At 42.5% G+C, this 24,467-nt stretch overlaps 2 protein-coding genes across 5 annotated transcripts in view; one reads left to right on the top strand and one right to left on the bottom strand.

Moving 5' to 3' along the window:
* Window positions 1-6,131, top strand: part of Bmp2k (BMP2 inducible kinase) — a 106,227-nt gene extending 100,096 nt beyond the window's left edge. For all 3 annotated transcript variants that reach the window (XM_028773635.1, XM_028773637.1, XM_028773636.1), the window contains one exon: window positions 974-6,131. In XM_028773635.1, the coding sequence (XP_028629468.1) occupies window positions 974-2,361 (1,388 nt within the window). In that variant the 3' untranslated portion in view covers window positions 2,362-6,131. The remainder of the gene's footprint in view (window positions 1-973) is intronic.
* Paqr3 (progestin and adipoQ receptor family member 3) lies at window positions 1,256-24,467 on the bottom strand. 2 transcript variants are annotated; one of them, XM_028773638.1, is made up of 7 exons: window positions 24,133-24,467; window positions 21,099-21,261; window positions 16,170-16,325; window positions 13,640-13,837; window positions 11,521-11,611; window positions 9,961-10,109; window positions 1,256-2,389 (listed from the first exon to the last, which is right to left on the bottom strand). In XM_028773638.1, the coding sequence occupies exons 1-6, from the start codon at window positions 24,315-24,317 to the stop codon at window positions 9,967-9,969; spliced, it is 936 nt and encodes a 311-aa protein (XP_028629471.1). In that variant the 5' UTR covers window positions 24,318-24,467; the 3' UTR covers window positions 1,256-2,389; window positions 9,961-9,966. The 2 variants fall into 2 exon arrangements, with proteins under 2 accessions (XP_028629471.1, XP_028629472.1); XM_028773639.1 differs by lacking the exon at window positions 1,256-2,389 and adding an exon at window positions 7,387-8,221 and having other exon boundaries at window positions 24,133-24,426.

The following is a 24,467-nucleotide window of genomic DNA, read 5'->3' as shown; positions in this document are numbered from 1 at the left end:
AAATGTTAGATTGGAATTTCCCATGAAGATGTCAGCTAAAAAGATGTCAGCCAGAACCACTGCTGCATGAGGCACCTGGCGTGAAGCTTTGAACGGTGAGGCTGCAGAGGGACAGACCTCTAGGACAGGGCTATGGGGAACTGACATGATTAAGGGGGTGTTGGTGGAAGAGTGTGGGTGACAGTTGTCAGAACATGACTGTGGACTTTGGAGAGAAGGAAATAACGCTAAAGCCACCATATCAGAGACCTTTGCATGAGGAAAATGAGTAGTTCTTCTATCATAAGCTAATTAGTTTTCATGACTACACTTTGTACTTCCAGTCCTCAGTAATTGTTTGGAAAAACATCTTAGTCATAAGGAGGGAAGAGATCAGTACTTGTAATTTGGATCAATACAAACTGATGCTCACCTCGGGGAAACATCCAGTTCAGTAGGCCAGTCTATTTTCAAGCAAACTAAGGTGTCTTAATTAAAGATGTGCTAGTCAGAGAAGGCACGTGGTGCCACCTCATTAAGTGTCCTTGAGAGTGTCTTCGTCAGAGCTAGACCTTAGCTTTGATCAGTCTGTGTGAGACAGATCCATACTAACTTACAATACCAATTTTCAGACAGCAAAGTGAAGATGTAAAACAACACACAGGGCACACAGGCAGGCAGATACTTAGTAAAGAGAAAACAGAACTACAAGTTGAAATGAAGTTCGCTTGGAGAGTGGATTTTGACAGTAGAGAAGACCATTAATGTCCTTGTCCTACTGAGGGTCCTGTGATGGTGCTGTGAATGCAGTGGCTTTGTCCCGACAGTCTGTGCCATGTGTACAGAGACCAATCACCTGCCCAGGACATGGCCAGGGACTAACAGCACTCCTCCCTGGAAGGAGCCTGTGTGAAGGATACAGAATGCCATGTGTTTAGTATAAGTAGATATTGAAATACTTGAATACTGTAATGAGTTTTCTTTGAACTTTTAGGTTCTCCTGAAAAGAAAACGGAACATTCTCCAAATCAAAAAAATACCACTGCAAACCCTACCAAAAATGGAAGCTCAAGTCCAATATGCAAAGATCAGCGAGCAGGAAAGAAAAGCTCAGAGAATCCCGCAGTTAGGGGTCAAGTGCAAAAGGGAAATGACGATTCTGAAAGCGATTTTGAATCAGACCCCCCTTCTCCTAAGAGCAGTGAAGAAGAACAAGAGGATGAAGACGCACAGGGAGAACATGCGGACTTTAATGATGACGACACCGAGCCAGAGAACCTAGGTCACAGGCCTTTACTCATGGACTCCGAAGATGAAGAAGAGGATGACAAACACAGCTCTGACTCAGAGTGTGAACAGACAAAAGCCAGGGGAGGAGACTCGAGCTCCCTGCGTAGAGACAAACCTGGCGGTGCCCCGAACACAGCACTCCTGACCCCTGCCCATTCACCAGCTGATGCTCTGACTCCCAGTCAGGAGTTCGATGTGTTTGGTGCTGTTCCCTTCTTTGCAGTGCCTGCTCCACAGCTGCAGCACAGAGGGAATGGGAAGAACCTCTCCCAGCAGGCATTTCCAGAGCAGGAGGACTTCGACGTGTTTACAAAGGCACCCTTCAACAAGAAGGTCAACGTACAGGACTGGCCCGCAGTGGGGCCAGACACACATCCTCTTCCTGCACGGCCCAGAAGTGTAGATATATTTGGCTCCACTCCCTTTCAGCCATTTTCCATGTCAGCCAGTAAAAGTGAAAGCAAGGAGGATGTTTTTGGGCTCGTGCCCTTTGAGGAAATAACCGGGAGTCAGCAGCAGCAAAAAGTCAAGCAACGCAGCTTGCAGAAACTGTCCTCTCGCCAGAGACGCACAAAGCAGGATGTATCCAAAAGCAACGGGAAGCGCCATCACGGCACGCCCACCAGCGCTAAGAAGACTCTGAAGCCTCCCTACCGCACGCCCGAGAGGACCCGCAGACACAAGAAGGTGGGCCGCAGAGACTCACAAAGCAGCAATGAGTTTTTAACCATTTCAGACTCCAAGGAGAACATCAGCGTCGCGCTGACTGATGGCAAAGACAGGGCCAGTGTCCTGCAACCTGACGAGAGTCTATTGGACCCTTTTGGTGCCAAGCCTTTTCATCCTCCAGACTTGTGGCACCAGTCCCATCAGAGCCTAAGCGACATCTGTGTTGATCACAACACCATTTTGCCTGGGAGGCCACGACAGAATTCAGTACATGGGTCATTCCACAGTGCAGACGCATTGAGAATGGATGACTTTGGTGCCGTGCCCTTCACAGAACTCGTGGTGCAAAGCGTCACTTCACAACAGTCCCAGTCGGTCGAACTAGACCCCTTTGGTGCTGCTCCATTTCCTTCTAAACAGTAGATCTTTCAGGGGGACTCAGCAATAACTCCTGTTTCAAAAAAAGTATGAGTAGTTTTATGAATCTGGATGAAAACGTATTTGTATAGTTATGTCATTCACTCACACAGGTTAATCAGGATAGATGATTCTTAAATAAACCAAATGGAATTACTTGTACAGGGTAGTAAGTTGATGCCTTCTCCAACCAGGAGGAGGCCTAAATCGAAAGCTCCAAGGGCTTTGGCTACTGACAGAGGGTCACTTGTGGGGCTTCCTGGGAAAGCTGGTGTGTAGCCGCCGAAGGACAGGGAAGCTTATCACTTCGGATGTCAAAATGTCACCTAGGTGCAGACCCCAGATCCAGCATTGGAAGCCAGGCTGACTGAATGTTTCCACCTATGAGGAAACAGCATAGGGTATGCTCTTCCTACACTTCTCTGTAAGGTGGGGCCAGACAAAACTGACTATTGTGCCTAAAAAAGTTTGCATTTTAAAAAAAAAACAAGTGCCATTAATAATGGACTCTGCAATGATAAGTATATGAAATAATGTATATATATAAATTCACTTTAGCCCTTCTACCGGTGTATAGGTCAAAACATGTATATGATAATATATATGCAGTTTTTAATCTATCAAAAATAAATTTTTACAATGTGGAATGCCTAGAACAAAAATACAGAGAGAAATATCTGGCATTTGAAAAAATGTAAAAGAATGATACTTCAAAAAGAAAAGCAACATTTGGTACTTCAGAAATACTTTGTTTTTGAATGGGTAGTTGCCAAAACCTTTATTATGTCCCTACTGAAGTACATTGATGGGGGGGCAGGTTATATAGAAATTTAATTTCAGAAACAATGTAGCTGAAACTTTAATTTGTAAAGAAGTTTACAATGTAAAATCATGTTGCATTTACTGACTTACTTTATGACAGCCCCACCCTCATCCAGCACTGGGGAGTCCTGGGCTGCAGTTCCTTCCTTCAGGGTTAGGGGGCGCCGTTCTACTACAGTGCTCCGACAGTGACAGCCAGTCCCTCTGCACTGGCAGCCAGACCCTCAGTGGATGGAAGAACTAGATGGTGGGACTGGGAGCTTAATTCTGCCACCCGTTTGCATCAATAGTGAAAAGAACTAAGCTACCAAATTGCCTTTTAAAAACTATCACCAGTCATAATGAGAAACTTGAAATTTTCTAGTTGTGATTAGCGATAGGCGTTCTAGATCAGTTAATGTGAATGTCCGCGCTTCCTGTGTCTGTCTTAAGTTATGATTAGCTGTCTTTACAGATGAACATTTGAAGTTTCTACATCAACAGCTATTGCTATTGATTGCTATATTTTAAGTTAACTCTCTTTGCCCCCAGTTAGTGTATCTTAAAGAGTAATCTTATTAAACCTCTTCAGTTTAGTGCCCTGAGAGGGGAAATCATTTGCCTGCTTTTAGAGCTCAGAACTTGGAAAGAAGCAAAATACATAACAAACCACTGTCCTTTTTGTGTTGTTTGTCTCCTCCTCTGTGGGCTCAGCCGGGGTAGTGTGGACAGGAGCAGGCCACATCACACCGCCACCCAGAACCAGGCTGCACCACCTACTGTCCTTGTGCCAAAGGCAGAGACTATGTTTGCACCTTTTTTTCTGGTTCTCAGGTTGATTAACCTCTCTAATGGGAATGGTATAGACCCTTTAAGCTACAAACAGATTCAGTAATACTTTCTTCCTAAAGTAATGATGAACTGATGTGGTCTTCTGAGTTGTGAATATAAAATCAGAGTTCCACTTGCCTTTCAATGCACTGAATATGTGATTTCACTGACACAGCCCCTTAGGCTTATGCTAGACAAAGTCTTAGGAAACAACTCTGCCCCAGCTTAAAATGTTTACATTGCCTCGGACAGCCCAGCAGGTGATGCTCCTCTTGAGACCAGCTCATTGGACAGTGACTTAATTGGAGGTCCAATGGGCAGCTCCTTTGCGTTGCTGTTAATGGCATTTTCTCAAGATGAGGAGACTCCATTTAAATGTCATTGTCGCTAATTTCCTTACAAGAGCTTGGCTCCCACGCACAGTGAGCACTTACCCAGCACCCACTGCAAGGCTTGGCTCTATTATGGGGCAGCCCAGTTCTGGTTTAAAGAATGTCATTTGGGTGTGCCCTGTGCTTCTAAGTATGCAAAGCAGTTCTAACTAAACCTGTTGGACTTGAACATCAAAGGGAAGTCACATTAGGAATCCAGCAAGAGAGTCTGAGGCCAGAGTTGTTATCTTGAAGCTTTAACAGTGCTCATTAACTTTGAATCTGTTCTTAAAAAGTGGACCCTTTGCTTAACTTGGATCACATCTATAAAAGGTTAGTATTGCCAGAGAATCTTTTAGGGCATTGAAAAAAATGGATCTACTAAGGCACAGAGGTTGCTTGGTATGGAGCTGGAGAAAAGGTCTACTCCACGCTGGGTGAGAATGGAACTGACTAGAATATTAAGCACTGAGTGCTCCTCCCCTGGGCACTTAGGGAGTCACTTGGCCTTCAGATCTGTGCACTTTGCAGTCAGTCCTCCCCTGATAACAGGGGCTGACTGCTCTCCTCTTCCTGGTAGAGAATACTAAGGTGGAGCCCACCTACTCTGGTGCGCCTCTCAGTTGGGTCATCCAGGTCTGGGTACTTCACTTAAGCATTGCTAGAAGGTACACATGCATTAGACTCACGACTTATGGGGAGTTTGGATATATTTAATACTTGTAGAATGCATAGTGAACTCTGTCATTTTTTCTTTTATTTTTAAGCAAAACTAGTCATCAATTTATGTCCAGTTACTGAGCTGACAGTCTACTGTGAGGAGATGATGTGTCTACTGAGAGAGTAACAAATGACTGTTGGAAAAAGTTATACTCAGTGGTGTTTTCTACTAAGATAAAAAGACACATGCACACCATGGCTGTCTATTACGGACTTAATGTGAATTTAGAAAGGCAATCTGTTTTGTTTTGTTTTGTTTTTTTAAAGAGCATTCACTTCTAGTGAGGGAGTTTTAAAAAGCCACTAAAAGGAAGAAGTAGATGAAAATACAGAGGGCTGGGTCTGGTTTAGGTTTTTAGTCTTGTTTTTTTGTTTTTAATTTTTAAAATTCACAGTGCTACTTTCAGGAAAACTGATTTTATTACTATGTTCTTTTTTGGGACTGAAAGGTTATCCTATTAATAGAAGGAGTAGTAGCCACTTGTTCTTTCTTTTGTGGTGCTGGGAACTGAACCCAGGGCCTTGCACAAGCTAGGCAAGCGCTTTAGGGCTTTCAGCCTTCCAGCCTGGAAGATCCCTTTTAATTGCTGGCAAACAGCTTTAAGTGCACTTTCTTTGATTACACTTCCATGTTTTTGTTAAACTTGAATTTTCTGAAGCCTTTTATGTACCACTAAGCAAATAACTTTAATCTTTAAGTAAACCGGGTTTATATCCTTAGTTATATTTCTAATTGTTATAAAACATACTTGCTAAAGTAACTTAAGCCCTCAAATGTAGCTGGGAGATGTTTGAAATAGAATTCAGTTGCTTTCCCTGTACCCAGTAAAGCACTAATTTTATTACCTTATTGCCTTTACATTGCTTAGTCTTGAATTCTGTTCACTATTTTGTTTGAGATTTAAAGTTATTTTCTTACTGTATTTATCATACTGTTTTAATAATCTGCCTTCTTTAAATGCAATAAATCCCAAATGGATTGCTTATTCTTTATAATCAATGCCTTTGGAGTTTTTTTATTATTATTTGTATCATTAAAAGTTTCATTACAAACTTCTGTTCAGTTCTTTCACCCTCATCGTGGATCCTGTCTCAGTTTTGTGTGCTGTTCTCCAAGAGCTCATGGTTTAGGATTTAAGAAAATGCACTTGGCCTAATTTTTCTGCAACAAACATTCTTCATAACACAGTTGTCACAAATTTACTAATACACTGCTTGTAAGGTCAGAACACAGATCTTAGCATGCCTTTTCAATTACTCGTCTGGTGTAGTATTTAATTTGTACCTTATTTTGTTTGATTTTGTCTTTTTTTAATTTAAAAGACTGTTAGCATTATTTTAATAAATTTGGTTAAGTATTTTAAGAATAAAAGAGGCTTTGGCATATTAAAGAAATGTACTATGTATAAGATTGATGCACTAACTTTGGCTGCAGTCTCAACTTAGAATGCAGATTCCACAATCTGGAATCTGATTGGTGGCTTGTACACTTTCTCAGCTGTGAACAGGTCCATTTTGTTTGGTATGAGTGGACTTTAACCAGTGCAAAGCAGTCACTTAGATCCAGTTATGGTTTACCTCTCCAAAGAGGAACATACACTATTTGAGATGTTTATTTTGAATTATTCCTTTCTAGGAAAGGCTGGCTCAAGCAATATGCATAGCACAGCTAATACTCATGTTGAAAAGACATGATCTTTTAGAACTGTTGCATATTAAGAAAGCACATAGGCCGGTACAACTCTGAGGACCTGCATGCTGGGCAGGAGCTTGATGCCACATTGGAGGAGCAGGATGAGGGCCTTGGAGGCTGTTCACAGGTCTGCAAGTTCACTCTCCTCAAGAGGGCCTACGGCTGCTTCTCACCCTTACAGACAACATTTTGAAGGGTAAGTTTCAGACTAGACCATTCTCATCAGCCCAGAAGACTACATTTCTTAACAGTGTAAACAGTTACTGTGACAATACATATAGGAGACCCCTTTCCCCTTTGCTAACAGCCAAGCTGCTTCACACTGGTAAGTGGAGTTGGAAGAAATGCAGCTTCTTGGGTGGACTTGGACCTTCTCAGCAAGTGGCAGGAATCCAGAAGTGCAGGCCTTGCCCCTTGGCATTCAGTACAGGGCAGGGTGTATCTCTGGGGGACGCCTGCCAAGTGGAGAGTTGTGCAGCTCTGTGTTCTTCAAGCACAGTCATCACAATGGATACTCTGCCCAGTGGGATTATAGCTGTGACAGTCCCTGACTCATCATTTGACGCTGACGTGATTTCAAGCTGTAGTATATCACAAGGAATGACGAGCAGCACGCATTTAGTAAACCGTATTTATTTACATATGTACACTCTGCCATGCAGCTACTTAACTGCACTTAGTATAAGCCACAAAGATGAACAGTGTCTTGCTGTTGGAAAATGGCTCTACAGAGAAAGATGATTGTTTATTAAGTGAGATAACTGCATCTCTATAAATTCTTATAATTTAAAACAGTCACAGTTAAAAAACAGTACTTTCAAAGTCTTAGCTTTTACAGTTTATATAAGCTAGTAAGACTAACTTTTTTAAAATACTGTAGCTGGAAGTACAATTTTCAACTTATTTTAATAAACTAACAAAAACAAAACTATACATTATTACAAAGCTCAGATTTTTAAGCAGTTGTCAAATATTCTTTAACATGAATAAATTTTTTATCAGTAGTGCTCTGCACACAGTAGATGGTCAATAAATGCTGACATACAGAAGTGTTTAGAGTTGACAGCAATCCACAGTCATTCCTTTATAATAAATACATTATAAAGATAGGTGAAGTAGTTTTTTGCTTTTTGTTTTTTACAATACTCAACATTTCAGAGAACATGGAATAACTGTCCCTACAGTCAGACTTAGGTCTTAAATTTAAAGAACTGTTGTTTGAGAACAAAGTATACTCTTTTTATGTGTGTTATACATACAGCAGTTAGTACAGAATTCATGTACAAAAAGAAACTAGGCATTTTAAGTTTTAAAGTAAAACTTATATGGCTGGGCATGGTGGCACACACCTTTAATCCCAGTATTCAGAAGGGAGAGGCAGGTGGCTCTCTGACTACAAAGCCAGCCTGATCTATATAGCAAGTTCCAGGGCTACAGAGTGGGACCTTGTCTGAAAAAAGAAAAAAAAAGGAAACTTAAAAAAGAATATTTTTTTTTTAGAATTCATAATAAAAATGGTTCCATATCTAAAGTTACTGAATTTTACTCTCAGTTTTTACTTCATAACTATTTAGTATATTTCTTCTGGACAAAAGGACAAAATGTGTATTCAAGAACAACACTGACCAATAAAGGATATTTTCTGAAAAAATAAATCCTACTTTTGTTATATTTAGGTCATCTAAAATTGTTCCTATGAGTTGAATTTGTGACCCTAAGGTACAACAGCCACTTTCAAAATAGTGTTCCATCATAACAATGGCAATGAAGTGGTGTCCTTTACAGAGATCACTGGGAAAAATTCCTGCTAACATTCTAGCATGGGAAATTTAAATTCCAAAACCACTAGACTAGAAAGAAAGCCTCTGCAGAGGCGTATCTACTTTCCTAATACTAGATACAGAAAGTGCATTTATGAATAAACATCGATGACGAGACAAAGTTTATGATACATTAGTTAATTCTATTTTTCTAAATATACCAGTATTTAAAACAGCTTGTCAACTTATTAGGAAACTTAGGTGATACTTTGTATTTTGGTGGACAGCAGACGTTTCCATGAATAGTGTGAATGATTTAGCATTTAGAATAAGAGTCACACTATCTGACAGGGCAGTAAGATCTACTGAGTTTAAACAAGGACAGCACTTCAGCTCTCAGTCATACATGGTGTTTATACATACTTCTTAAGTTGTCAGTAAAATGTCGGAACAGAGTAAGCAGGACTGGAGTGCAGTGAATAATCTCACCATGACCAGATGAGCCATGTTCTAAGGCTCAAGGTTCACTTCATGGTCAGGTAAGGGCCACCCAGATCGAATGGCCTTCAAAGTAGCACCCATATAGTTTGGAACCCATGAAACTTAGGACAACAGAGTTAGAGATGAACGTTCTTTTGGAAAACTGAGATCAGAATTCAGTGTCAAGAATCCAATTATAATATGGAATTAAATAATATTTGGAGCAAAATTAGACTGAGGACTGGGTTATCAGACAGTGTGTTGCTCACTCATGCCCCTGGTTTCCAATCTAATACCCTTTCTTAAAAACAGCAGTACACATTTGTTTCTCATCTCACCACCTTTCTTAATTAAAGGTGGAATTAAATTTTTTGCTAGCAAATATAAAAACAAACAAACAAAAAACTATCACAACAAAACCAAAACAAAACCAAAACCCTAAATGTTCTTAAGGAGAGGAGAACCTGGCTAAGGGTAGTAAGTCAGGTGCCAGTTTCTCACAGACTGTGATGATTCAGCTGCCCTGCTTAGCTTGGTGCAGCACAGGATGTAGCAACCCTGGCCTTGAAGAGGCACTTAAATTTGATCATTTAATGACACTGTCTCCTCTGAGAGTCATCATGTAGGATGTCTCCATTGCCTATAGACAGGAGCCCTTCCTAATGAATGAAGCTGGACTACACAGAGCTTAGAGTCATTTCATGACCCACTGCTGCTACTCAAAACGTTCTCAACGGATTTAACTTTCACTGTCTGGACCACAGCGAACCACTGCTGCAAGGGTCAAGCACAGTTCTTACTATAGATCCGAGTATATTCTTCCATTTTTATAAAGCATTGTGACTCATTAAACAAGTAAAAAAAAGGGGGGAGGAGGCTTAGAAAAATGGGGTCTAAAATTCCCCAGTGTATATTGCTGAATGACTGGATTCACCAGGGGGGGCCATACCTGGAGTCACAGGTGGGAAACATAGTCAGGGCAAGGCTTGCTGTGTCTGTACTGCATGACATACACTGTTGACTGATGCCACCAATACAGCATCACTACTGCAAGGACATGCCAGATCTGGTGGCTTGATCCGAGGTAGTTTAGTTGTCCTGGGAGAACAGAAAGAAAGGCTGATGCTTATTATTTCAGTATTAAAAGAAAAATATACTTCTGTCTCTGGCCAGACTGACTATAGATTAATTCAGATCCAAGTATTTTTAAGAGGATAGACTCATATTTAAGGTTTTATTCCTTAAGCATGCAAGTTAATTTCAGAAGTGCTGCTCCCAACTGTTTATAGATGACATCAGACATGTTTGGGTAGTATGTCCTTAGACCTCAACTTTATTTTTTTGAATGTGATTTGTGTGGGCCAATGAAATAACTCAGCAAGTAAAGGTACCTGACATCAAGTCTGATGGACCCTGCTATCCCTCAAATCCATGGGCCCTGGAATAAGAGGGAGCCCACAGAGGGGTGTCTGAGCTTTCAAAGTTGTCCTCTGGCTGATGCTTGGACATTGTGACACCTGCCCCCCCAACTCATGGGTGCACACATGTAAGCACACACACACACAGTAAATGTGAAAAACATTTAAGGTAAGGTTTAATTTCAGAAAATTGATCTTCCATGTCTCAGCACAGTTGGCAGAGTTGGGGAAATATTGCATGAGAAACAAGAGGCACTAGTGCTCCAGGTCCACATGCTTTAGGTAGCACTCTTGCCGGAGCGCATGCATTGTCTGGCTGCATGTGAACCTGTTAGGTGTTATACAGTTGGGAAGGACTAATTGATCATCAATGCAGGGGAGCTTCCTGGTGTTTCCCGGTCAACAAAACCAGAACTAGGACAACTCTCAACATTCCCCTTAGTCCTGCTATGGTGACGTGGTGCAAACCCCTCTCTAACAGTGGTGGTAGGACGCTTGAGGCCAGATTGGGTGCCTTGACCTACTGCATAGAATTGTGTGAGGCACAATCCTCTTACCCGTGGGATACATTCCTAGAAACCACACTGGAATGCTTTCCTTCAGATATCAGAAATCACAGATAAAGCCCTAATGTACAGGTAGAAAACAGACTCTGAACCTGTCTTGTTGTAACTGCCTTTGTGTCTTTGCTTCCTGCATTTCTTGCCGTATGTCTGCATATGAATTTACTGAATAGGAACAAGTTGGTATGGACAGAAGAACATGGCAGCTAATGATACTGCCCAATGGTAAAAAGAACAGAGGTCAGAAGTCACATGATCCTTGGAGTCAGATGAACACTGTCACAAGCTCATAACTGAACAACAGTGTCAACCCCAGCCCCTGACCCCAAATCATTCTGTGAGGGCAGTAGGAAATATCTGTGAAAGCTCCCTGAAATTTAAAGTTATGGATTAAGAATGCTTAAGAATGGAAGAATCGTTCCATAATCAATAATACTGAGAGACAATCTAAATTTTGATTATCAGAAGCATTTACTTCAAATGTATTTTTAGAAGACAGCTATAAAATTGTGATGAACAAGGACCTACCTGGAAAGTACCGTTCTGGGACTTTGGAAATGTAGAACAGGAAAGCAAGAAGAGCAATCACGTACATCACAATTACTCGGGGTGCGAAGTCCTGGAAAGCAAAGTAGGCTTTCTTAGGCTTCCCCAGTACTACTGACACCTGCCGGAGGTCAGAAGTAGGGTTTAAAGGTTGCTACATCTCCGCTATCCTGCTGACAGTCTCTTACAGTAATGGTCTCTTACTCTCGTCCCATAGGAATAAAGGTCCACAGCAATGGAGTACACTGTCACTGTCAGCCCCAGAGTCTGGCTACTCAGGGAGCTTAGCTGGTGACAGTCCTGAGACTGCCCATCTCCTCTGCAAAGAGGTTACAGAGCGCCATGTGGAAGAGAGCTGAGTCAGCAGAGACTGAAGACACTTCTGAACAACCCTGTCCAAGGCAAGGATAGCTAGAGTCCTTCCTACAGCCAGACAAGTGCCCTGAGCATCTCTGCACGAAGCTCTTCATCTCACTGCTGATGCATAGGCCCAGTGGTCTTCCCAACTCTAGTGAAAACCAATGAGCTAAAACATACACGCTGTTCCTAATTCTCATTACAAACCCAATTTACCAATAATTCACATAAAAAATAAAGACAACTTCTTTCTTCCTTTTCAAGTATGTGAGAATGATCCTGGCCATTTCCAACTCTGTATTCTTCTGGTTCATCAGTCTTGGATTCCTAACCATCTTAGAATGCACCTTCAACCGCCTGTTAGGCCTAACCCTTCTGAAAATCTCATCTTTGGGAGTGACAACTCTTCTCATTTTTTAAAAATGAGAGCTTTTTTAGTGAATTTCTTCAAGTCTCTCTTTTGCTTCTTCGCTAGAATGATTGATGATCTTATTAGAATTGTTTTTAAGAGCCATTGTCTTTATTCACATTTTCTATCTTAAGTCTTGTGAAAATAGGAGTATTCAAATTTTCCTAAAATCCATCAGCTTAAAAGTTCTTGTTCTTTATAGCTCTAAAATTATTTTACCACCTCTAAAATTAATCACTTCTGTATTAGTTGCCAGTCATTCATTTCTGTTAGAATTAAACCACAGGTCGCAGCTTCTCATTCTACTGTCTTATTCTTATTCTTGGGGGACCAAGATGGCCAGAGAAATGATGTCTCACACATAGCAGGACAACTAGGTCCTTCCTCACTCATCACAGCTGGGCTCCCTTCTTGAATCCCAGGCCTCTGTGTCACTGTCACAGACCACCTTTCTCTTTTCTGCTTTCCCTATGCTGATGAGCCTCACACAGTGACAGCAAGCCCACTTTCAGCCCTTCCTCTCCAAACTCAGTCTCCTGGACAGTGACAAGTCCACGCAAGTCCAGACGAAGGGCTCTGCGACACCTGCCTCATCAGCTTTCCTGGTGTACTTACCCACAACCAGCATTTTCAAGTGTTCTCTACAGCACATACTGGGAGCCTTTTTACAAGAATTTCTATGAACACAGAAACAAATTTCTGTGACCCGCAGGAAGACGGAGCCCTCCTGGAGTTCTTCCTGTCATCTATCACCCATCCACAGGATCTGAGTAATATCAACGGCTTTTCTTTTCCTTCTCAATTTACTCTTCTTGGAGGGTTGAGCAGACTCCTTTAGTTCCAGCTACCAATACACTAGTGTTGACTACCTATCACCTTCTCCGGCGCCAGCCTCACTTCAACCCTCGGTCTGCTTTATTTACATCGCTTATGCATCTCCAACCAAAAATTCCTCCTCAGACCCTCATCCTCACCCTAAAAAGAAAGCAGCTGCTCCCACTTCTGTAACCTAGTGTCTACCCTATTATCACCAGCCCAGCAGACAAACTGCAACCTCAGAAGTGGTCCCAAGAAATGACATGTGTACTTACACACTGTGACAGAAAAGGAATATTATTTCATACAATGACTCCTCAGTAATGAGTAGGGGCTAACTTATGATTTGGAAAGGTATGCTTATCTATATAGCAGCGGAAACAATGTCTCAATACACAATTAAAGACACGCTCCCAAAGGATTCAGAGCTACCCACATGGCCTGATTACAGCACTTTCAGCAAGGAATGAAAATGAAGAACAAAAAAATAAAAAAAAATTCTGACCACACTCAACCTACCTGTACTATAGGAGCACTGATTCCTCCATTGAGCCAAACCCAGTGAAGAGTAGGGATCACTCCATATCCCGAAACAGAACAGAAGATGATGGGGCGGAGCCTCTGCCACTGCTGTGTGAGGTAACTGGGATGGATCTGTGCGAAGAACACTGCCAGGATCATCGCAAGCACGGTGATCAGGTACACCTGACGCCAGTACTAGAATGAAAGGGAAACAGTGATCTGGGCATTGACATTAAGCATTACAGGCTCTAGTGATTGGCCGTAATAGCCAAACCAGACCCCCCCCCCCCACACACACATTTTAAGGTGTGTTCTATACAAATGATAAGTTTTTGAAAAGTTTCTTAGGATGACAAACAAAAATTGAAAATGAACTGGTAAAAGGCCACACTTGCTTCATTGTACAAAAGCATTTTCTGAGTACCTGTAAAATGCTAGGCCCCGGCAGAATGTTGTAGGAACAAGGTTGCCTATGGCATGGACTCTCCTGGTATCTGAGCTCAGACTGTGGGAGGGGCAGCCTTGAGAACATGATGATAATGTACTGATAACACTGTGACCAAGTCACAAATAGAGTGTTGTAGAACCACTGAAGCAAGAACAGCAAATGTTACGTGGGCTCGCTGAAGGCACTTCCACATAGAAGACAACATCTAAGCTGGTGAGGATTGCAGATGCAATGCCCTGGGAGAAGGAGCAGAGAGGCCAGGGTGGCTTGGAGAAAGGTTGGAAGATGTGACTAAGATGAACTCTGCCAAACTGACACACTAGGGGCTGCTAAAGAACAGGGTGCATTCTGGGTTGGTGGCATGGACCCAGAACCCCAGAATGTGGTAACTGAGGCAAGAGTTCAGATACCAGTACAGAGAAGAGATGGGAGGAAGTGGGAGAGATGCAGCTGGGATGAAGTGTGGAGGTATGTTTGTACACACCCACACACCCACACCCCTGGGATGGAGTATGTATGTATGTTTGTGCGCGCACACACACACACACACACACACACACACACACACATCTGATATACCAGATATAGCTGATTATTTGAGAAGGAAAGCTGAGGAAGGTTCAACCCTTTCTTGCCTGAGGAACCACATAAAGGGCTTCCATTAAAGGGCCTGAACAAGGATGGCCCAAGTTTGCAGAAAATAAGGGAAACGTGAAAGAATGGTCACTCAGACAAAAAGAGTTTAGAGCCAGCTAAGTATACATGAAGAGTTATGAAGTACTCAGTCCCTAACTGAACAGCACAGAGGGGTTTGGGCTCAAAAGTCAGCTATACAAAGTGGAAGCTTCCTTACCTGGGCTCCCAGGCATCTGTGGGCTGCTCAGGTCGAGAAATTACCCATCAGATCGTTTGTCCTGCGTGAACCCAAGTGTTCCATCTGGACCAAGGGTCCAGTTTTAGGCTCACTCTCAGAGTGGTTTATATCCCTTGACAGGCAGGGGCCACTGAAGAAAGGAAAAGCTTGGAGCTACAGATGCTGGGAGAAGACAGGAATTTCTCTTCTGTGTAACTGTGGATTATTGATGCCATAGTTTTCTTCTCTTTTTCTAGGTTTATTTTTTATTTTTCATAAAATAAGTTTTCTATTTTGATACTTAGGAAGAGGTAAACAGAAAACCTAACTGTAGTATAAAACAGCAGTTTAGGTATGACTGAACATCAGCCTTCTCCACAGCTAGTGTCCAGACCTTTCCTTTAAGGATGCACACAGTCGCACACAGAATGGTCCTATTTACTTATGGGCACATGCAATCAGTTTATTAGTACAATCCAATTGATGTACACAGTAATTACATATGTATTTAATGATATAGTATTTTATAATGTAACTATGTCTAAAAATCACATACGTAGTTAATAATGGTCCTCATATATTCAAGCCTAAGACTGTCTTCTTTGGTAGTTCATTTTTGTTTTGAATAAATTTATGGTATAAATGTATGGGTGTTCCACAGCATTTATGTCTGTGGATCACCTGCATGCCTGATGTCTCAGAGGCCAGAAGAGATGCAAGGTCCCACAAAACTGATGCTACAGAGTGCCATGAGCTGACACGTGGGTTCTGGGAATCAAACCCGAGTCCTCTGGAAGACTTTTACAAACAAGTTTTATAAACTGGGGTGCCGTGGACGCACTGCACAGGGAGGGAAGCTTGGGCAGGACACAACCTGCTCACTGGGAAAGAATGACTACTCCCAGCAGATGTGTGGTACTGGAGAGAAGCACTGAGTGGGCTCAGAAAGAGAGGTGCAGTGAGACGAAATAACAAGCAAAGTGTGTAACAGTAGGGCTGCATGCTCTGTGTTGTATCTCCATTCTTTAAGTCAGTTTCCACCATAAAATTAAAAAAACAAAAACCTACGGACCCATAGTAATTATCAGAGATCATAGGATCCTTTTGAAAATTAAGTTTGTCCCCACGCAAGTCTCTCCTGTTAAGTTGCATTCATAGATTTGAACCAGTGCAAGAAACTCCAAATCCTATATAGAAGACAGAGTAGGAAAGTTCTGAGCACTTACATTATTGCAATAAAATGCATAAAATACTCCCGAGACATAGCAGCCCAGTATTCCAATAGAAATCCCTGCGTAATCCAATGCCATCCATCTCCGACAAGTTTTTTCTGACCGATGACAGGAAAAAAGATGATACCCCACCGAGCAAAGCATGCAAACCTACAAAAGGAAATGCAGACCATAAGAACAAAGGGAGAAAACGGAAAGCCAAGCAATTCGTGAATGGTGCTCAGAGATATGGCTTAGATGTCAGGTCAGCAAGTCACGGTCACTTCAGTGCAATGCACCTCATCATAGGGCTAACTGCCACTGATCTAAGCTCATCAGTAAAATGAGGATCTCAGTTACCAAACTTACAAATTATAATTATTTTAAAGCATAAAACTGTAGATAAATAACCAAAATTGGGAAAATAATACAATGCAAATATTTTTACTGCAAATATTTCCAAAATACCTCCTAAGGTTACTCTGATTCATAAATGAGTTTACTTTTATACCAGTCATTAAATTAGCATACATCCCTTAGGAGAAATCAAAGGATACAGAATTGTACACTGTATAAAATACAAGCCCCTGTCATTTAATCTATTCCTTAGAAGTGACTTATTGATAACATGTTACATGTCCCTGTAACATATGTGTTCCAAGGACCTGTGATATACATGTCTACAAACATGATAAGTACTTTAATCAAATTTACTTATTATAATTAATATACTTTGTTATCATTGTGAGACAAGGTCTCACTATGAGCCCTGATTGGTCTGGAACTCACTACATAAACCAGGCTGGCCTTGAAGTCAGAGACCTCCTTCCTCTGTATTCCAGGTATTGGTTTAAAGGTTCATGCCAATATTCTGTTTTTTTTTTTTCCAGATCGTATAAATCTTTCACATTTTAGCGTATGTGCCACCATACCAGGCTACAACTTGTTTTTGTTTAACTTAAAGACTATAGGTGACTTCAAAGTTCTAAGTAAATATGGTTTCATTATATCCATGAAAAATCAAGTGTGTATGTTTTCCCAAGGGCCAGCAAAGCTACTGATGCATACAGCTGCTCTGAGGACTTAGAACTGGCTCTCAATGACCTGTTATGGGTCAAGCAATGCAAGGGATATGAAGATGTGACTTCTACTCTAGGGGATTTTTTTTTTTTTTGAGAAACCCTGCTATAACAACTTCTATAGAAGTCAGTGAAGACCGTAGGAAAGCAAGGAAAGACGGTGCTGGCTGTGTGGTGCATGTAGTAGGGCTGCAGGGGTGCCTGGAGAAGGGAAAAGCATCACAAGAGGGAGAGCTGACATCTGCACTGTGTCAACATTCAGCCAGAGTTCACAGGGCATTCGGGGGGAGGGGTCCATAAAGACAAGCCATATAATGAAAAATATGGAACCAACAAAGAAAGAAATGCAGATTTCTTCATGCCACAATTAAAGTGACTATACAACAAGGTGCTTTAATTTTTGAACTATGGCCCAGTTACAAATTTTCTGATGGCATGAAGACCACCTTTACAGAGGTGTAGACTGGACAAGCACAGCCCTGGGGAACAATGCTGAGTTTACCAAGTCAGTGACACTGGGAGTGGAGAAAATGGGAGAGTAAACTACTGTGAAGTAAGCCCAACCGACAGATGTATTTTGAGCAGCTAGCTCTTTTAGAGAAACGAACATCCAGTTGTTTGTTTTTAAGCAAGCCTACCCAGCTTGAGGAGACTGGGTGGCCATGCTCAGTAATACCACAGTTAACCAAGATTTAGTTCATCTACTGTCACAGTCTTTGTTGGCATGTGGTTTTTGACTATTAAGCCACCATAGGTGGCTGGCCTACTCATGTGTCTTGCTCGGTTGTGTTCTCTGGTCATCCCTGAGCTTACATGCATAAGCCTGGAGAAAACTGTGGTGGAGAGAGAGAACGATCTCAGTATCACACAGGATGATGCACGAGGCAGCAGCAAGGTAGGCAGCAAAATGATGTGAGCTTGGAAGCAGCCAGTGGACAGGCAGAGAGGATGACCCGAGGCAGCCGTGTGCACACAATGCCTATTAGAACTGCCATGACAGCCAAGGCTACCGTGGGAGTGGGATTTCAGGTGACTTTTCCTTTCCGTCTTAAACTCTGATCTGCTTGACTACTGACACGTGCAGACAGTAACCGATAGTAATTACAAATAGCAGTAATACATTTGACCTCGTTGTGAAGGGAGGCATCTGAGGAAGAAAAACTACAGTATCAAAAAGAAAGCACTCCATATTTTAAAAGGTGAATCTATATTTTCTATGTTCTGTTTAAAGAGGTGTATGCCCTTGTTAAGAGCTCCTAGAGAGACTACGATTTTGGCAAATGTGTATTTTTCAGATCCAGCAGAAAGCATCCTATGGCGTGTTTCACTACCAAAGTCGGAAGATAATTACAGTGTACATCCACGTACATCGATCGGCACACTGGCGGGATAACAGAGTAGGCCATGATCTGGCCCCTGCCAGCTGCCTGTTTTCCCTTTTCCTCTGCTACTCCAGGACTCAGATGGAAGATGAAAGCCTCTACGTCTGGACAGCACTATGTTGTCTGTTGCTTCTGGCCCTTCACGTAGCATTTTTCCTGGTTGAATGGCCCGATTTACTTTTCTCCCATCCTACATACAGGACTTGATCTCATTGGGATGTTTATTCTATTCATCCTTACACATTACTGCTGCATGGGGCATGGAAGTACATAGGGACATTAAATAAACATCTGTTATATTAAAGTTGAAATTACTAAAACGAAAATTTAAGATGTTTCTAATATATTTCTTAGTCCTTTAGGACCAAAGTTTGAAGCAAAATGGCAAGGTCTGAAATATAAGACGTAATAAAACCACTATGCGGTGAATTCCTGGTTCTCCTCTCCAAGTGCAGAGCCCTGGCCTAAGTCTGTCAGGAGCAAGTGTGATGCTGCCTTTTCGTCTCATTTTCACGGGGTGAAATCATCAAAATGTCAACAGGCTATCGCCTGTATTTATTTCCTCCTTTTAAACGGTCTATTTGAACACTTTGATTGTGCCAGTTTAACAGTGCCCAAAGTTACGGGAGTAACCAACCACTGTCCGACTCGATTGAAGTCACACTCCATGAGATGGACGCCAAGCCCAACACTGCCTGGGAAGACAAGAACCTGAGACTAGATAGGCCATGGACCTAGTGGGGAAAAGCAAATACGACTGTTCTGCTAAGAGAATGCAGCAATATAACGAGTCCTAATGACATTCTGCTACACTCATAGGTTAATGTCTTGCTCGGCCCTCATCAGAAGAGCTTCCTCTAATAGTAGACAGCCTAAATGCAGGGACCCACAGCCGGACAATGTGTAGAGAGCGAATGCCAGTTCTAAATGGGACGTCTCTATCAAATCTTCCTCATGGTTCAGGAAACTCTGCACAAGAGGAGGTGACAAGGATATCAGAGCCAGGGGGACATATGACCCTTAGGAAAGACTGTGCTCCAGACTCAATGGGATTGATACACAAATGAACTCACACACACTGTGTTGGCATGCCTGAGGCCTGCACAGGCCTAAGCCAGATGAGGAACCAGCGTTGAGAAGCGGAAGTAGACTCGAATCCCCATCCCTCCCAGAAGCTATTTCCAGTTGATAAGCATTCACAAGGGAAACACTGTTCTCCAATGGAGTCACACTGGAACAAACCACATCTGAAGGCTGCCCATGCCCAGCCATCGATTGCGCTCAGCAGTCAGCAGCCGACACAAAATGAACTCCATGGTAATTTCTGGGTTTGTTTTAATATAACTTAATGATTTGTTTGAGCATTTTCTTAACCTAATTTGTCTTATGCTCATATATTATGGTTTCTGATTTTGTGTTTTTATGGGCGTTCCATGAATGTGTGCCTCTACTTGGGTGTATCTGTTTGTGTGTGTGTGTGTGTGTGTGTGTGTGTGTGTGTGTGTGTGTGCTTATAGGCTTTGCATGAATGTGTACTTCTGTGAGTGTATGTGTGTGTGTGCCTGTGTGCACACTTCTCTTTTGTTCCTCCCCGTTTCTTCTGTTCATCTCTGGTTTGTTTCTTTGCCTGTTTTCTAAGGAGAGAGAAGAAAGGCATGGAGTTGGATGGATGGGAAGGTGGGAAGGGTCTGGGAGGAGGTTACGGAGGGGAAATGGTAATCAGAATATATTGTAGGAGCAAAAGTCTAATTTTAGTAACAAAAAATGGTCTGTTTGACAATTATTAGATGTTAAATTTAAAGATATTTCTATAGATCCTTGGAAAAATACAAGTGTAACATAATTAATAAACTCATAAGCTAAAGACAAAATAAAAATGCAATCAATTTGAAACCAAGCAACTACAAAGGGATCTAAGGAAACTGACACTGAAGCATTAGGTCAACGCCAGTGAGGTAAGGAGTGAGAGAAAGGCAGTGTGAACACAGCAAACGCAAGGCATGCGTATACTTAAATAGCAGGCTTTAAGTAGATACTAACTTTCACCAGATAATAGAGTACAGTCAGACTCACACCCTAGTGTTCATCTTAGAACCAAGATGTCTACAAAGATTAGAAAGCAAGGCGTGGTCATGTATGCCTATAATCCTGGCATTTCATGAGGTGGGAAGCTGAGGAAAATTCAAGTTCAAGGCCAGCCTGGGCTACACAATGGGGCTCTGCCTCAGACTGGGGTTGGGTGGGAAGGATGAACACAGTTCCCACGTCTTTGAAATGTAGTGGATTACAAACTGCTGCAATAACAACTCCCAGAGAGACAGAGCAGCAGCTCCTATGGGCTTATGCTATGAAAGCAAATAAGCTGTCCCATGTGCCCTCTGCAGGGCTGCTCAAAGCAAGCGGTGGGTCTGAAGAAGATCGCTGTGCAAGCATTCCTGACAAAAGTTCTCTTCACCCCAAAGGGTGTTTGCAGAATGACTCACCTGAAAGCAGAAAAGACAAATAGAGCAAATCACAAAGTCTTCTCTGGATGCGCTGGCCGAAGGCAGCACGGATGTCATGTCATATATCCCCAGGGTGAAGAAGAGAAAAAACCCCAGCAAATGACTCCAGATGTTTACCGTCTCATTGGATAGAATAAACAAACTACAAAGAAAACAAACAAAGCTCAGATTCACTGTGGCTCAGTGGTTAGGGACTGGGGAACGTGCTCAGCCTCCAACCTTTCTGCCTTTCTAAGACTGGATGAATGGTTACTATTTCTGTGACTTTCCCCCATTTGCACTAATCCTGGGAGCTACAGCTTTGGGCCTTCAACCCACACTGCTTTCTCTACTTCCTTCCCCCGACTGCATCACTTTTGAAAGCTGAGTCTTTGCTCAGATCCCTTCCTTTCTCCAGAAATGAAGCAAGCGTGCAAACACTGGAAGTTAGCTAGCAAACTGTCAGGGGCAGTAAACCAAGACTGCTCAGTGAAAGTTAAGGCATAAAGATAAAATACCTCTTATTCACTTATTAAATACATGTTCAAAGTTCAGTGCATCTAGGTAGACAAAACACACACAAAAGAACCCACTGGAGAGGTCCTGAAGACAGGCAGGCATGCCAGAGCAATTTTGCTATGCAGGTTCTGAAACCAGTTTGAGCTTCAGGTGGCATGAGTTTGCCCCTCTTAGGAGCAATGGGAGATTACTTTGTGAGTGGGTACTATTTGTCCTCTTAAAATGTCTTGGCAGCACAGGCTGGCAAAGACTATTATCCAGACCAGGAATCAGTTTCTTCATCCATAAAGAAAAGGCGTTGCATTAGGTGCTCCTGCTTGCTTCCAAATCTTTCGCAATTCTGGGAAATGGTTCTTCGTTTTTTTCTATAAGGTGATGTCATGACTGAAGATTTAAGTACTCCTGCATGTCTCTAGCAAAACCAAATCTTTTGCTAAACTAACACCTTGGCTGTTAATAAATCAGTTTTTTGGGGGGCAGGGTAAAGTTTAATTATTCTTATTTCCTATCTGTGGGTGTTTTACCTGTATGTCTGTCTGTGTATCACATGTGTGCCCAGTACCTAGAAGCTAGAAGGCATCAGGAACTGGAGTTATAGACAGTTGTGAGTTGTGGGTGCTGGAAATCAAAGGCAAGTCTTCTGGGAGGGCAGCCAAAGCTCCTAAGCACTGAACAATCTCCCCCAGGCCCTGAATCAGAAGTTATAAAGAGCATGAATGTACAACTACCCGTCTGCAGCAGTTCCTATGGGTTTCACAGCTTCATCGTTATGAGGGAAAAACATGGTGAAGTCTCAATGATCAAGAATAAAGAATATCATGTATCTGGAGACACAGACTTTATCTTGACTACCATCAATATAAAGGCTATCTGTAATTGGGGGAGGAACTAAAAGAATGCTCTAGAAGCATCTAATTATAGGACTGTTTTGGCAAGCAATGCTATTCATTTTATGAAACCCAGTATAACCTGATTAACTAAACATACTCTGTCTGTGTTCCTTCCCAGGAACAGAATGCAGATAGAATGGATGGACGTATAAAATCTCTCTTCACATGTAAAATCTGTCCGGGAGACTCTTGAAGGTTAGGAGAAGAGAGGGTAAAGGCCCAACTTGGATAAGATCAATATTATAGGAAGAGTATTCCCGCAAAAGGATAAAGTATTATTGTTAGAAAAGCTGGGCACTCATAAATTGTATCTTCAAAATCAACAGGTTAACTCTTGCTCAAATTTCTGAAGCAGTTAAGAGGCAGGTTTGTTAACTTGTGTCTGACTCAACAACTCAAGATCTAACTAACGTTTTATTTATGTCCTGATTTCAACTCCTTCAGATTGGGACTCAAGACATCAGAATGTAGAGGAAGCACAGCTGGGTGGGTACAATATTCACAACAACCCATTTCTGGCCTGCTTCCTCCATCTCTACAACAGGGCTTAGCTCTGACTGCTTAATTATGCACAGGAAGCACTGGAGAAATAAAGCAGTAATCAAAACTCAAATTGTGACATCCACCTGGTCATCTATTCAAGCAATGTCACAAAAACACTTTCAAGGCAGTACAAAAAGAAATGAGTTCAGGAAAGACCATGCTGGAAAGATCAATAAACACACGAGGTTGCTGGTTGAGCAATCCAACAGCCCACACTGTGGAAAGCCGAGTGTGCCACTCCAGTGACCTGGAGTACTGTACCAAACTTCTGCTTGAGTGAGAACTTTAGTACACACAGTGAGTTCTAATAGAAAGCTACTCTGAAAACTAGGGCCATTTTTAAATTTTCTTTTTAAACAGAAAGCTTTTGGGACTCTCATTTTAAAGCTCTAAATCAACAAATCCATTTTGTTCAGAGGCTTCTAAGGTGTTCTGTTGGCCCGGCTGTCCCTTCAGCTTTCTTTGCTACGGGGTTTTTCCTACACAGCATTCTCCACAACTACTATTATGTAATAGTGTAATTATCCCTTTTAGTGTCTGCCACTTAGGCTAGCCCTTAGCAGCGTCGTGGGAACAAGGACCATGCCGGCCTTCTGCAACTGGTATGGTGCCTACCACCTAGCAGAGCCTCAGTGCCCATTTGCTAGATGATTGAATGAATCAGGGCTTCCCACATACATAGTCACAGCAATGTGGACTTGTCTGCTATTATATGGACATTCAACTGGCCAACACTTCTGAATCCCCACAGTGCTGCCCTAGAAACAAAGCTCAGGTATACAGAGCAAATAAGGTTCGGCCATTGTCAGCGGGGAAGATTCCAACCCATATCCCCAGTGATTGCCAAATGGAAAAAAAGGATGTAAAAGCGCTTTGTAAACAGCAAAGGGCCAATGGAGAAGGCAACGATGTTGGTATCATTGTTATTTAGTGGATCAAGGACCCGCGGAGGAGAGATAGAGCAGCAGAAAGATAAAGGGCCAAGAGGTGAGGAATGCACACAGAGAATAGCGGAGAAGGATGGGGCGAGCAGACAAAAAGCATGAGAGGAGAGGATGCGCCGCGGGCAACAGCCACTGTACCTTTTGATACACAGTCTGGAGGGGAGGTAGGCACGGTAGCCGTCGGTGATGTAGGGGTTGTCTTTGAGGGACACCGGGATCTGTTCATAGGTGTAGAGGCGGATGCCGCGGGGCACCAGGACCGGCCAGTACTGGTAGCTGCCCAGCTCGATATAGTGCGCACTCTTCAGCAGCTTCTGATGCATGGTTCCCAGGTGCCGGCCCGGCCCTGCCTCCCCGGGGAGGGGGTTTCGCCGCTGGCGCCCCCGCCCCGGAGCCGCCGCCGCTGAGGCAGGTGCTTCGGCCCGCGTCTGCCCAGGCCCGCTCCACCACACACCTCCGCCGCTTCAGCTCTG

The sequence above is a fragment of the Grammomys surdaster genome, unplaced genomic scaffold (genome assembly GCF_004785775.1).
Source record: "Grammomys surdaster isolate TR1022 unplaced genomic scaffold, NIH_TR_1.0 233, whole genome shotgun sequence".
NCBI classification, from domain to species: domain Eukaryota; kingdom Metazoa; phylum Chordata; class Mammalia; order Rodentia; family Muridae; genus Grammomys; species Grammomys surdaster.
This window is presented reverse-complemented; position numbering and strand designations above follow the sequence as displayed.